Here is a 13,186-nt window from a genome sequence, read left to right on the forward strand (position 1 = left end):
ATCGTCTGTCGTCCGTATATTTAGTTCGTTGCGGGTTCTGAAGTTGTCAGGTTCACACTTGATTTGCCGGCGAACACTCTTGACGTGGCTATCACTTATTGATTTGATATCGGGAGTTTTGTGTATTAACACTTTTCTTGCGTCGTATATTTCCACTCGTTGCACAGTTCGTTGCGGGTTCTGAATTTGTCAGGTACGCACTTGATTTGCCGGCGAACACTCTCTACGTGGCTATCACTTATTGATATGATATCGGGAGTTTTGCGTATTAATACTTTTCTTGCGTAGATTTTCCGAAGCACTGAACAAAGGGTAGGTCGACGGCAAAACCGCTGCCACCAGAATGTTACGGTACAGGGGGACGGCAGTCCATGTACCCACCCGATGGTGTTGGTTCGGGTGCTATTTTTGTTGGTTCGTAGTCGTCGACGTCTTCGTTCAGGGAACGGAAGGGAAAGAACAGTAATTAGAGAATGATTATAACTTTTATTTTGATTTGGAAATTGAGTGAAGTCGATGAGGAGTAGTTGAGGGAATGGTTTTGGGGAACGGGAGTTGAAGTTGAATGTAAGAGGTAAGAGCGTTGGAATAAAAGTGAGTCTTTTGCATGAGAAAATGAGCGAGGATACAGGGTAGAGGGGGATCGAAATGGCAAGGTAAGGGCGATAGCGAGTGGTGTAAGCCAAGATGGAAATAGGATGACAAGATATGGAGTGTGGGAATGGTAGGTAAAGACAAGCGTCGAGGAAGGTGGGAGAGACGTGAGGCGGGACGTCGGACGTAACACTCGCGCCACCTGAAAAAGTGGGGAGAAAATTCCTTGAAAAAATTAGACTTCTTCAGAAGTGGAATCAATGCGCAAAAAGTTATGCTAGGATCTGATGTCATGAGGTACATGATTCCTCGATTTCACTTGCAATGCCCCATATATAATATATTTTATATTCGATTAGCGGGCTAACAAAATATGCACATTTTTTAACACAATAGTGGGTTCGGGCAAAAGTTGCCATATGTGACCATAATTTTGCGACAACTTGCCCCATTTCGACTTCTCCGTGGTTTTCTGAGTCCGGGCCCATTTTCGGGAATTCCAGAGTCTGAGGCGAATTTTTCATGGTCTTCGGGATTTTTGAAATCCAGGTAGACTGTTTCGAGGTTGCCAGGGAAGAATACAACGAAGAAAAAACTTACTGGCGAAAAATATACTGTAACATTGCGGTTGTAACGTATGTTATGGACCGCCATCTCCACCCGAAGTTTTATTAATAACCGGTAGTAACACGAAGTCCTGGCACACGATATGGGCGGAATTAGAATCACCCAGGATATTACCTTATCCATTTTGTTTGTAAATATCTGTTTCGATGTCCCGACGACCTCTCAGCCCTTCCCATGAGTTGGGGACCCAAGACCAAGGTAACACCAGAACACGGCCCAAGCTGCACGGAGAGCACCGACAACATCTACCCTTCCGAACTCTACTGGGAACCTGAGCATGCGGGATCATCTTCCTGGCTTTACCCCGGGCAGGTTCCTCAATACCTTAGTTGAAGTACCTGGGTGTCTACTAGAGCAGTTCCGGAATATCGTCACGGCTACCGTAAAACAAAGAGACTGAGTCAATCAGCTGATGAGGCGAGCCAAACTAGGACCAAACACCGAACAATCGGGTAGATCCAGGCCGATTCCGCTACCGGTGACGTAATCTCGTGTCAGAGCAGAAGACTGTGCACCCCTGCAGTTCTATATTGCAATTCTATCTACGGTGAACAGATGCAAGTTTCCCCTTCGATCGGCTGATAACGGCCTCAACTATCGTCGGTGAACGGAACTATACCTGCTCGCCCTTGCTCAACTTGACAGTTCACCGCCTCTCGTACGACGAGAAAGAGACCCAGAGAAGCAGTTGAGCGCCACGAGCCCTGCCGGGACACCTAACGTCCGCATCTCCTTGAACCCACGCAGCAATGTTATCTCCCGACTGTCTCCTGTTTCTGTTTAGACAACGCTTGCAAAAATCGGGGAGGACCGCCATGATAGCGTCACTTCTCGTCCGGCTATCGTAGCAGATTGACGTACCTTTTCGTTTTCTCTACCTTATCGATAATTTCTCGTCCAGCTACCGTAGTGACCCGACGTGTTTATCTTTTCGTGGTATCGTTCAGAAAATCTACCTTGTGCTTCTTTTACGGATTATTACTAACTCCGGTAATTTCGTCAGTAAGCTACCGTTCCCGCACGACTCCCCGCGTTATTATTTTGGTTTTATTTTCCGAAATAGCTTTATCGAATTTAGACGCGACCGATCGAAGCCGTCATTATCGGTACTTTTATTCGTCACTTCTATCTCGGGTTTTCGTGTGTCTGTTACTTGATAATTAACTTTCTTTTATTTCCTTTGTTTGGTGTGTACTAATATTTTGTTAATATTTTCATCGCTAATTCATTTTTGTTGTGTTATCGCCGGTGTTATCCTTTTGTTGCGTGTGTGTGTGTGCGTGTGGATGCTAATTTTTGTTAGTGTAAGTAGCGTCTCTCAATTTTACCGCCCATATCAAGCCTTAGCGTTATATGTTATCGAGTAGTCTAATATCTGTATCGCGCTTAGTCGTTGGGCTATGTTAAACTGAGGTGCCCGTGGATAAGTAGGCTATACGCGATTTTGCATCCCGATAGTATCTCAATTTTCTTTACGTGCAGTGCCTCCGGTATCTGATAGTTTAATTATATAATTTCGATCGCCTCCGTGAACCCGAACAGATATTGAATAATTTGAAATTAAGTTAACATCCGATCTGACGATGGAAATAGCGATTTGATTACCGATAATTAATTAATGAAAATATTTTATTTCGGTTTGTATTGTGTCATTAGCCATTCTGAGTCGCTTATAACACCTCGAAAACGCGGAGATGCAAAACTCCTATACCGCTCAAGTGACCAGAGTGAAACTTGGGAAATTAATGCCTTATTTTGGCAAAAAGTGGAGTGACTTTTTACTTTGTTAAAATTTCGAAAAAAATTTTACAGATTGGCTACCAATCACAGAAATTGGCCAAATTTCCACAGTTGCACTGAATGGATCGAACTATCCGCTATGATGCCACTCGGCGGTGATGAAACACACAGTTTGAGCCCAGTTCCATGAGATTTGATAGTGAAGTGACGCAATCGCAGCTGATCTAGTTTTCGATTACGAAGAACACCGAAATCTCATTTTCGCGACGTTTGTTACCGACATTACGCGCATGCCGGTAATGTATGCGTGTAATGTCGGTAAAAAATGACCGACAAATGTCGCCAAAATGAGATTTCGGTGTTCTTCGTAATCGAAAACAGATCAGCTACCATTTAGTCATTTCACCGTCAAATCTCATGGAACTGGGCTCAAAATGTGTATTTCATCACCGCCGAGTGGCATCATACCGGATAGTTCGATCTATTCAGTGCAACTGTGAAAATTTGGCCAATTTCTGTGGGTGGTAACCAATCTGTAAATTTTTTTTCCAAATTCTGGAAAAGTAAAAAGTCGCTCCACTTTTTGCCAAAATAAGGCATTAATTGCCCAAGTTTTACTCTAATCGCTTAAGCGGTATAGGAGTTTTGCATCCCCGCGTTTTCGAGGTGTACAACGGGTCTTTATAAGTACCTTAAAGGATTGTAACATAACTAATTACTTTGTTTTAGCTATCAATTATTTCTACTATCTTGTTCGTGATATAGTCGTAGCATTTATGAATTTGAATTAAATTATATTATTGTTATTTTCGTTTCCCTCCTCACCACGCTTTTCCCGTCGCCTTCCGCGACTCTTCAAGGGGACTTATTTGTACTCTGTATTACGGACTGAAAGAGGTTGCATGTAAAAGAGACCTGTTCGATCTGTTTTCGACGATTACCGCTAGATGTTGCGTAATGTTTCATTGTTGACACCAACTCGTACTTTTCTTCGGTTGCTTCGGCATACGGTCGAGGTTGCCCGTCATTGGGGATTCCTCGACAGAGGCAGTAGGTACGTAGGCTGTTCTGTAAGGTTACCGAATGGAGTGCAACATCTCATTGCTTGCCTTCAACGGCTTCGTCGTATAAGCAGTGGCCTTCTGCCCACGATATATCACAGAGATCATGCAGTCGCACGACGGCTTACAGCAATTCATTGTCCGAGGACTTTGACTCACGCTGATCGTAGTCCTTGCTAATAGGAAGGCTGCGTCCATCCTCAGAACAAGGGCTTCATTAATTCTGGACTTAGTGTTTTGGGGTCGGTCCGGCACCTGGCCGGTAAGTCGGGGGAGGACAGGTTGCAGTCTGCCCTGTACGTCGTCCTTACGGCATGCGAGAAGACTGGCAAACGAAGTAGTGCGAGAGGTTCATCATTACAAAACAATAGTTGAGTTCCTCGGTAGTTAGAAACGATAGTCTTCGGCAGTCCTGGATCTCTCGATGAATGAAAAAAGGGTGTTGATCCCTCGGTGATCGGGATTGTGGTCGTCCTGGTACTTGGTTACCTTGCACCGAGGCGCGGAATTACAGAATTTACAAAGAAAGTATTAGTAACTAGTATTTGTGTTGAAACAAGCTTCGACATATTTTTCACCGTGCGCATGCGTATTGCTGGGCGCCATATTCTTTTCTTCTTGTAACGGCCTGCGAGCCCGCGTCCAGTCAGTCGCTTTCCAGCAGAGCAACAATAAACACGTGCCCTAATAAATTTTTCTTTATTCTCGTATCACCAAGACGAGTTCATTTATTCTCCCTCACTCCCTCTCCTTGTCTCTTGTCGGCTGTCTCGAGAAGACAGGAAAGAATAAAACTGTGGAATACTTTAACAATTTGTTGGCTATTTTGTACCGAGTTTTCTTGGAGTACCCTGCCAACGCGTTTTGCGAGAGTTTCCTTCAAGTTTCTGGCCTTGTAACGGGCCATTCTAAAATGCCACGTTACAGTGTATAGCAGATCGGTATAATGTATTGTACTGAGGTGAAGTTTTAGGTGTATTGTGTTGCGTAATATTGTTGTGTAAGATGTACGTCTTTTCTTTAATAAGTATAAGAAATATTTTGATAGAGTCATATATAGTATGATCTGTCCATATCAGATCAGATCTGGCCGATTATCATATTAGGCCTGAGATGGACGATTCATATCTACCCACATCAGGGCTTATTAGAAATTTTTTGCACGGGTTGCGCATTTGCATACCTGGCATTCTATCTATCACGGCTCTTCCTTTTTTTGGCTGGTTGCACTTTGCTCTCGACCTGTCCCGGCAGTTCCATGACGCGACGGTCTCGAAGATAGTTCAAATCAAATTAGAAAATAGACAAAATATTAGCTGATTCGATAATTTTCCCTCAACATGTGCTAGTCGTTTCTATCGAGTTTCGGCGCTAGACGTGCACCTGTCGCTTTTATAACTTGTGTTCGAGTGAGGGAGAGCCATATTGCTCCCTTATGTTGGTGTATGAAATACGTTGTTACAGCAATGATCGTGCGAGTAAGCCAATCACGGTCGCATTGTCGCCGTAATGCCTGGTCTATATATACATTCTATTAAGTGGGGGTCTTAAAGTCCGCTTCCATTAAAGCTGATGTGTAGCCTACTTTATATGAACTTTACGTGCCTCCATTTTAAGTTTAATTTTGAGAGAGAACTAGTACCAAGCGTACCGATATGACAGATATTTTGAAATCTCGCGTGGTTTGGACCCGTTCTTTGATTTGCTAGTTTACTTCTTCGGTTTATCTTTTTCAAAAGTGTTTATATTTTTGGTAAATTTTAGATTTAATTTCGTGTGATTATCGAAAAAAAGAGATGTTAAGTATCAAATGATAATTTTATTTTATTAATTAATAATTGTAAATATTATTTTATAATGTTTTGATGTATAATTATGAAATCATATTAGATACCTAACATTAACGAAATTGGCAGTTTTTTGAGGAACATAACGCTGCCCAAGTCGGGAGGGCAGCAAGATACGCCGAGGGAGCATAACTCGGTAAGGGCAGCAAGCTCCGTCGAGGAAGCAAAACCTTCCTTCCGTGGTGCACACAATATTTTTTTACACATGAATGGAAGGCCGAGTGAATCGGTCAATTTGAAAAAATCAGGAAAGCATCCAAAAATCTTGGAAAAGCCGTCTTGTGACAGATCACTGTGCGTGGAGGCGGGGTCCAGGGGCAAGCCTCTGATGGGGTCGAGGCTTCGCCCCCCTACTCGAAACAGAGACTGAAATCTGATTTTTGTCAAGTAGACTTTATTTGCCACACATGATGTATTAAGAATAGAGATATTATTTTTTTATAACCATGATAATAATGATAATATAATCTTTTTTTAATAATATTGATAGAAATGATAATGTCGAATCTTTTATAATATTGATAATAATGAGAATATAGTATTTAGTATCTATTTATAATATAATATTGCCTTTTGCATATTTTTCATAGAAAGACAGAACTTTCTTCTATAATCTGCAGTTCATGATATTACGCACTGATACTATCTTATTTATAGAAATACATGGTCTTTTGGTTGCTTTGTTATGGTTACAATAGTCAACTTTGTAACACACGTATATAACACAGAGAGATTCTCATGACTTTTATAGAAACATTAACATATTCTATTCTCTAACAACCTAATTCTTCTTACTTTCAAAAGTAAATGACCCAATAGATGCGATATGAAAATGGTAATTTATTTGGGGTGTCCCTGTTTTTTCAGCCGGTACCTCGGAGTTTTCTTTTCCTACTGCAGAGAGAAAGTGTTTTGCCAATAAGGGATCAACGTTAACTTGCTGTCCGTTTGTCATTTTTGTCGGTGATAGTGTCTTGGATTGAGAAGCATTCGAGGTCGACGGCTTAGAATTTATAAAATCCGTAAGTTGATTCGGTCTCTTTCTCTTGTTGCTTATCGAATCATCTATATATCCTTTGGCAACCCGATCTGACTTCCAGGCACTATGTTGTTTTATTGCTATCAAGACAGCTCCAGCGTCAGCAAGTATTGTTGCAGATGTACGGCGAAAACCATGACCAGTACAATTTTTCCAACAACCAGTACAATCGATCGCTTTTGTGGTCGCAAGTCTATATACTTCTTCACAATAGTCTAATATTCTCCGTCAATCACAAAACTCCTTGGCAATTGGGTCTTCGTGACAGGCAGGGTGACGTGCAGTAAAAAGTCCTTGTCTATTACGTTTTTGATGGACAACTGGCAAAGTTCTCTACCTCGACAGGCGCCATAAGCCCCAATGATTAAAGCAGTCTGGAAGTCAGAGGAAAAATGTAGCTCTACATCTCATTGACGTTTGTCGGCACAGCATATACGTTGATCGTTTTTTTTTTTCACCTTTATCGCTAAATATTCGGCGTCTGGAGCTTCCTGCAGAAATTGTTGAACTTGTTCTGATGTCAGAACTTTCGATTTTTTGCTGTGAAATCCAAGACTGCTTTTTCACAAAACGGTGTAATTATGTATACTTGGTGATATCGATACTTTTGTTATTATCGATCATAGTTTTGAGCATCGAATGTATAGACCACCAGAGTTGACGGTTTCAATCTTTGTGATAACTCTTCAAAATACGCTACTAGCACCGGTTCTGAGAACGAAGTTGTACCTTGCTTCTCTTGCTGGGCCAAAAAATTCTCGGAAGTAGCTGTATATTAGTCTTTGGATTTGTCAGGTAGTGCATTATAAATGATACGTTTAGCCGTTGCCATAATATGCGATAGTATAGATTGTCCATCGTCTCCACCGTTAGATTCATCACTATTGATCATTTTGTTTTTTGTTTAAATTGCCAGCACAACGAAGTAAACTGTTTTCACGGCGTTTCTGGCCCAAGTTATTTTAGGTTAGGTTCGTTAGTCGTTCGCCCTTCGGTTGACGACCTATGCCATCCGATGGCACGGTTTTCAAGATGATGTGACTGTACCGACTGGGTCACAGCGGGAGAAAACTGTGAGAAAAAGATTTCCAGGGCGTAAAAACTGCGAGGAAAAGATTTTCAGGGGAAAAAACTGTGCAGAAAAATTTTCCACACAGTTTTTCCTCCATAGGGAAGTAAAACGTTTTTTTCCTCCTTCTCTGTAGGTAGCAATATAGGCCTTTCCGTTCATGTGTGAAAAAAATCGTATTTCATTTTTACATTACAACATCCTTCTTACATCGTGATTACAACTATATTGCAACAATTTTCAGCGTATTTACGCGAATTTGTTCGATTTTTCTACGTAGGGAAAAACACAAATTGTTTCTACGGAAACGTTGGGATCAAAAAAAAGGCAGCCTTTACTATAGATGAAACTCATGAGCTGTCCAGTGCCACACAGTTCTCATTTTAAACGCAACACAGTTCTAGGTTTACCAACTCGAAATAAATTTTTGTCATTGAAGTACTGTGTGTAGCTGAGTGAACATTTTATCCCACATTATATATACAGACTTGAACATACAGACTTTAGACCCCCACTTAAAGTGTATGTGAAGACCAGGTACAATATATGTGTACACGGCTGTGGAGCCAATGGCCTTGTTATATTGCTTGCTACTAAGGCCGCAGCGCCGCGTGACTAGCGACTGATTGAGGAAGTCTGACTGTGGTTTGGAAGAGAGTCACCCACCACTAGAGTTCTGTGATTTGATTGTACGGCCGTGGTCCAGGAGTATATGATCTAAGGTTGTAAAGTTAACTGAATAATACTTTTATCTCGTTTTTAGTAAACAAAGGTTACTGTGAGGGAAGGATCGAGGGAATAATAAAGAAAGAAATGCTTGCGTATATAAAGAGAAAATCACACGTTTTATTTATTTTTCTTTACTTGAATATTTGCGATGCTTCGCTCGCTCTTAATACGTCTATACGCTACAACGATCCGCGAAGAACAAGAAAGAAGGGGGAGCTCCCTCAGCACGTTTGCGAACAATAAACGAACCTTTCCGAATATACCCGAGCGCTTATACTCGACCCGTACAGTGTCGCCATCACTCAGACGTGACTATCTCGCCAATTAGTTAATTTAAACGCGATAAACCAACTGCCTCAATAAATACAACAATCTTAAAGCTAACTCTGGTTGTTCATTGGCGGCACGGCAGGACTTTCCCTTGCTCTTTAAGAGCGCTTGACGCGGCTGCCTGGGAGTGGAGGTGCGGGTCGGTGACGGGCTGGTAGACCCGCCACGTTACAATATATATATATATATATATATATATATATATATATATATATATATATGTAAAGAGAATATATTCTCTTTAAAATCTAGCGCGCTTAATGGGCTCCACGCACGCCTATATGACACCTGCTAGATGTCTCGCCAAGTACGAAGATTGCTAAAGACAGCCGACTAAACGGGGCTTTTTGAAGCTAAATGAGGGTTGGAATGGGAAGCTTCGGCACAGAAATTTCCTTTATTTACCGATCCAACCAGCATTAGAGTCCCCTAAGCGAGTTGGTAAATGTAGGGCATTTTCATTACCTCCACGCCCGTTATACTCTTGCTCACTTCAAAAGAATACCTATAGCTTGCTGCCCTAGCAATTTATAATCAACGGTTGTAATCACACGAGTCAGATGTTGCTCATCTGTACATCGACACACTATATTTTCTAACACAGCGTCAACGTTGTTTTACCGCACTGTTTGAAAAATGAAGCAATTCATGCATGCTCCACAAGTTTCGAAAATTCAACTTCTCAACAGGTGTGGAAAAAAACTCGGTGCTTCCAAACGCATCATTTTACTATACACGCATACTATTTATTTTGAAAGCTGACACTATTCTTATCGTATTTACAGTAACAATTGTTCATAAATTCGTTGGAACATCAATTATCTGTGGTTTCTCACCTTCACAAAGTGAGATGGAAGTTTTGAGATCTATGAAATTACGATGTGGCTTAAACTTTTCGACCCATCTTCCCAGCAGCAATGTGATACATAATTCTCGTTACTCTAGTGTAAGTACTCTGCATTATCTTATTTTTTATGTTTCACAATGAATATCATGGATTATGCCAAGCCTTTGAGCTCAGCCAGTGTTGAAAAGTTCGGTATAATTCCGGTAATTTTTATAAATTCGCATCATAAATTCGTGATATTAGTTTGTGAATATCTGTGCATGTTGTGTTACTAACCTGCGCCTGACACTCGCCACTATCCTCAAGCAATGAAATGATTCTCGTTCAGCTATATATAACTGGAACGGCCATTTTGAAAAGTTTACTTTTTAAATACATGGGAATAATAGGCTGATTACGAGGTGATTATGGGCCCGAATTCCGATTTTCGGGCTCCATCATTTTTGGAAAAAACTGTGGCAGTGCTAGGTCTAAAAAAATCCAGAACCATCACAATGGAAAAAAGAGGTATCAAATTTGGCTTCGGATTGGAATTGTGGGCTTTTTATGGGCTTTCGGATACTGATGACAAAAACAAAATCCGCATTCAATGTCGAAAAAACCGAAATAAATTTTTATTTTGATTTTGAGCGTGTTCAAAGGTCCTCGTTTAATATCTACAGAGCCCATAATTCATCCTACAATTGAGCCCCTGGAAGTTCTAAAATTCCCATTCGTTCCCCTACTTTACTCTTGTGGTCAATGTCCACAAGGAATTTTGAGTATTTTGTTTCCCATTTTGAGTCGAGCCCAAAAATCGTGGACTGATGTTTAAAGAGCCCATGATTCATCCTACAATTTGAGCCCTTGAATGTCCTGAAATTCAATTTTTTCCGCCACAAATAGGTACTCGTAATTTTGAATCCTGAAGTAGTTTGGAATCCCCGAAAAATATCTACGCACACTTAATATTTCGCAAATTTTGAAAAATCGGTAAGAAATTTCCCAATAATGGGGTATTCTCCGTCAAAACTTACGGGAATAATAATTCGAATTTTTGAGTCCCTCAAAATTTTCACAGGTGACCACACCTAATGAGAGAAGCTGTTAGGATTTTTTTCGAAATTTTTCGTTTATCTGTTTTGGAGGTATGAATTTTCTTTTCATATCAACACACACACGCGCGAGCGCACACAACACACACACACACACACACACACTTTTTTTCGACATTTCGTGCATTATGAACATGATGGCAAAGAAAACTCGAATTTTTTTCTTCAACATCGTAAAGCTTTGTATGAAGACGCAAAATGGATCACGGTTATCGATCTACAGTTGCAAATTGTATTCTGTTACGGTCTTGTAACTTGTTTCGAAGTTATCTTATGTTTTCAATAACCTGAGATTATCGAGTGTCGAATTATACGTATTGGCTGGTTCCATTTCAAACCACCCAGCAAGGTCGGGATGAAAAATTCAAACGACTTGTAAATAATTTATATGATTCTTTGGGTAATTTAAGGGGACCCGTATTTGGTCATTTAGCTTCAGAAAAATTTCATCTCTCTGCACGGCTATTACCATTTTTTGTCAAAAACTCGTTTTTACAGATTCCGTAAATTTACTGTTTTTTTTAAAGTGCTATAACTTTTGAACGAGTTAACGGATTTGAGTGACTTTTTTTTCAAAATGTGCGTATTTTTATCTTCTTTCAGAAAATCACAAGTTTAGGAAGATCGACACAAAATCGCCGGGGTTATTCAACGTAGTGTAAAATAATCCGAAAAAATTCAACCCCGATTTTCGGGAATTGCATATTTTTTTTTTCCCTCACCAATTTTTTCTCGAATAGTTCTTTAAAGATACTAACTCTTCGCACAAGTTTCGTTAGCGGATTAGTTCTGTAAAAAGAGCTATGAATTTTTCAATATGACGAATTTTTTCCATTTTCAGGTAGCTTATATTTTGTACTGTAAATCGATTTCTTTATGTCGCTACATTGTTTCTTTCTGTTTAATACATGTATACGACGAAATAAGTGGGTAGGAGAAGTATGAAAAATCCATTCAAAAATAAGACTATATTAATCCCAAAACAGTTCAATATTACAATAAACATGAATTCACTATAACTATGTTTGAGGCATTTCATACATTGTTGGAACGCGATTTGGGAGGGGTAGAAAACGTTGATAGACTTTAATTTTCAAGAATAACCGTTTATTTTACACAACGAATTTTCAGCGCGTGCTCACTGTCGGCCATCTTAGACTTAACTCACTGCGTGAAACGAAAAAACTCCTAGAGCTGCCAGAGACGTTTATTTGGTGGCGCGCTCTCGAGTCTGATATGCGAACGCAAAACTATAACATCCTCCCATCTTGAGTTGGGAAAGATTTTGCAACTCAAAATAAAACAAAACATAAATGATCAGAATAAAAATAAAAGGAAAACGAAATAGCTCGAAACATGGCTCATTAAAAAATCTAGAGATCGAGCCTCTTTGGGGCGTTAACTTGACGTCCACTTCTCGTACATGTCGCTGATTTTGAATTTTTCTCTGACGACGTCGTATTTTCAATAGGAAGCTCGGAAACTTCGTCGGACGGTATCACTCCCTCTTCTTCGATAGGAAACTCGGAAATCTCCTTGGACGGTGTCGATTCTTTTTCTTCGATCTCCGGCGTTCGGGTTGCGTTCGGAGGAGACCTTTTATTGACGACTGACCTTTTTATAGTCTCGATCTCGATAGGCGACGTCATCTCTAGCGGATACAAACGCTGAACGGGACGCACGAGTTCTCCGGACGCTGTTTTCAGTCGAGCCACTCTTACGATTCCGTCTCGACCCGGGATAACTTCGATTACTCGAGCCAGGGGCCAATCTAGGCGTTTTTGATTGTCGTGTCCCACGAAGACGACATCTCACACTTGCAAACTTACTATTTTTGCTTTGGTACTTTTCGCTCGAGACAATTGTCCCAAATATTCGGAACGAAAACGTCGACGTAAGTCCTCTTGTAATTTCTGGCGATAACGACGTCTTCTGCTCAAGTGATTCTCTTCAATATTGTCGAGATCTGGTACTCCTACTTCTCGAATGTCTTGTAGAAACGTCGCCGGCGTCAACGGAACCAAGTCTTCGGGATTCTCGGATACATAAGTGATCGGGCGCGAATTTATGATCGCCTCGCAATCACACAACGTCGTGGTAAGATCCTCGAACGTCAGACAGGCTCGTCCCAAGACTTTCTTGAGTATCTCTTTTACCGACCTCACGAGACGCTCCCACCATCCTCCCCACCAGGCTGCTGCAGGAGGAT

At 40.8% G+C, this 13,186-nt stretch overlaps 1 protein-coding gene across 1 annotated transcript in view; it reads left to right on the top strand.

Moving 5' to 3' along the window:
* Positions 1 to 13,186, top strand: part of LOC124405981 (alpha-aminoadipic semialdehyde synthase, mitochondrial) — a 145,807-nt gene that overhangs the window by 22,841 nt on the left and 109,780 nt on the right. The window contains exon 2 of the mRNA XM_046881266.1: positions 9,821 to 9,982. Coding sequence (XP_046737222.1) covers positions 9,887 to 9,982 — 96 coding nt within the window. The 5' untranslated portion in view covers positions 9,821 to 9,886. The remainder of the gene's footprint in view (positions 1 to 9,820; positions 9,983 to 13,186) is intronic.

This window comes from Diprion similis, chromosome 1, assembly GCF_021155765.1.
Source record: "Diprion similis isolate iyDipSimi1 chromosome 1, iyDipSimi1.1, whole genome shotgun sequence".
Classification (NCBI taxonomy): Eukaryota; Metazoa; Arthropoda; class Insecta; order Hymenoptera; family Diprionidae; genus Diprion; species Diprion similis.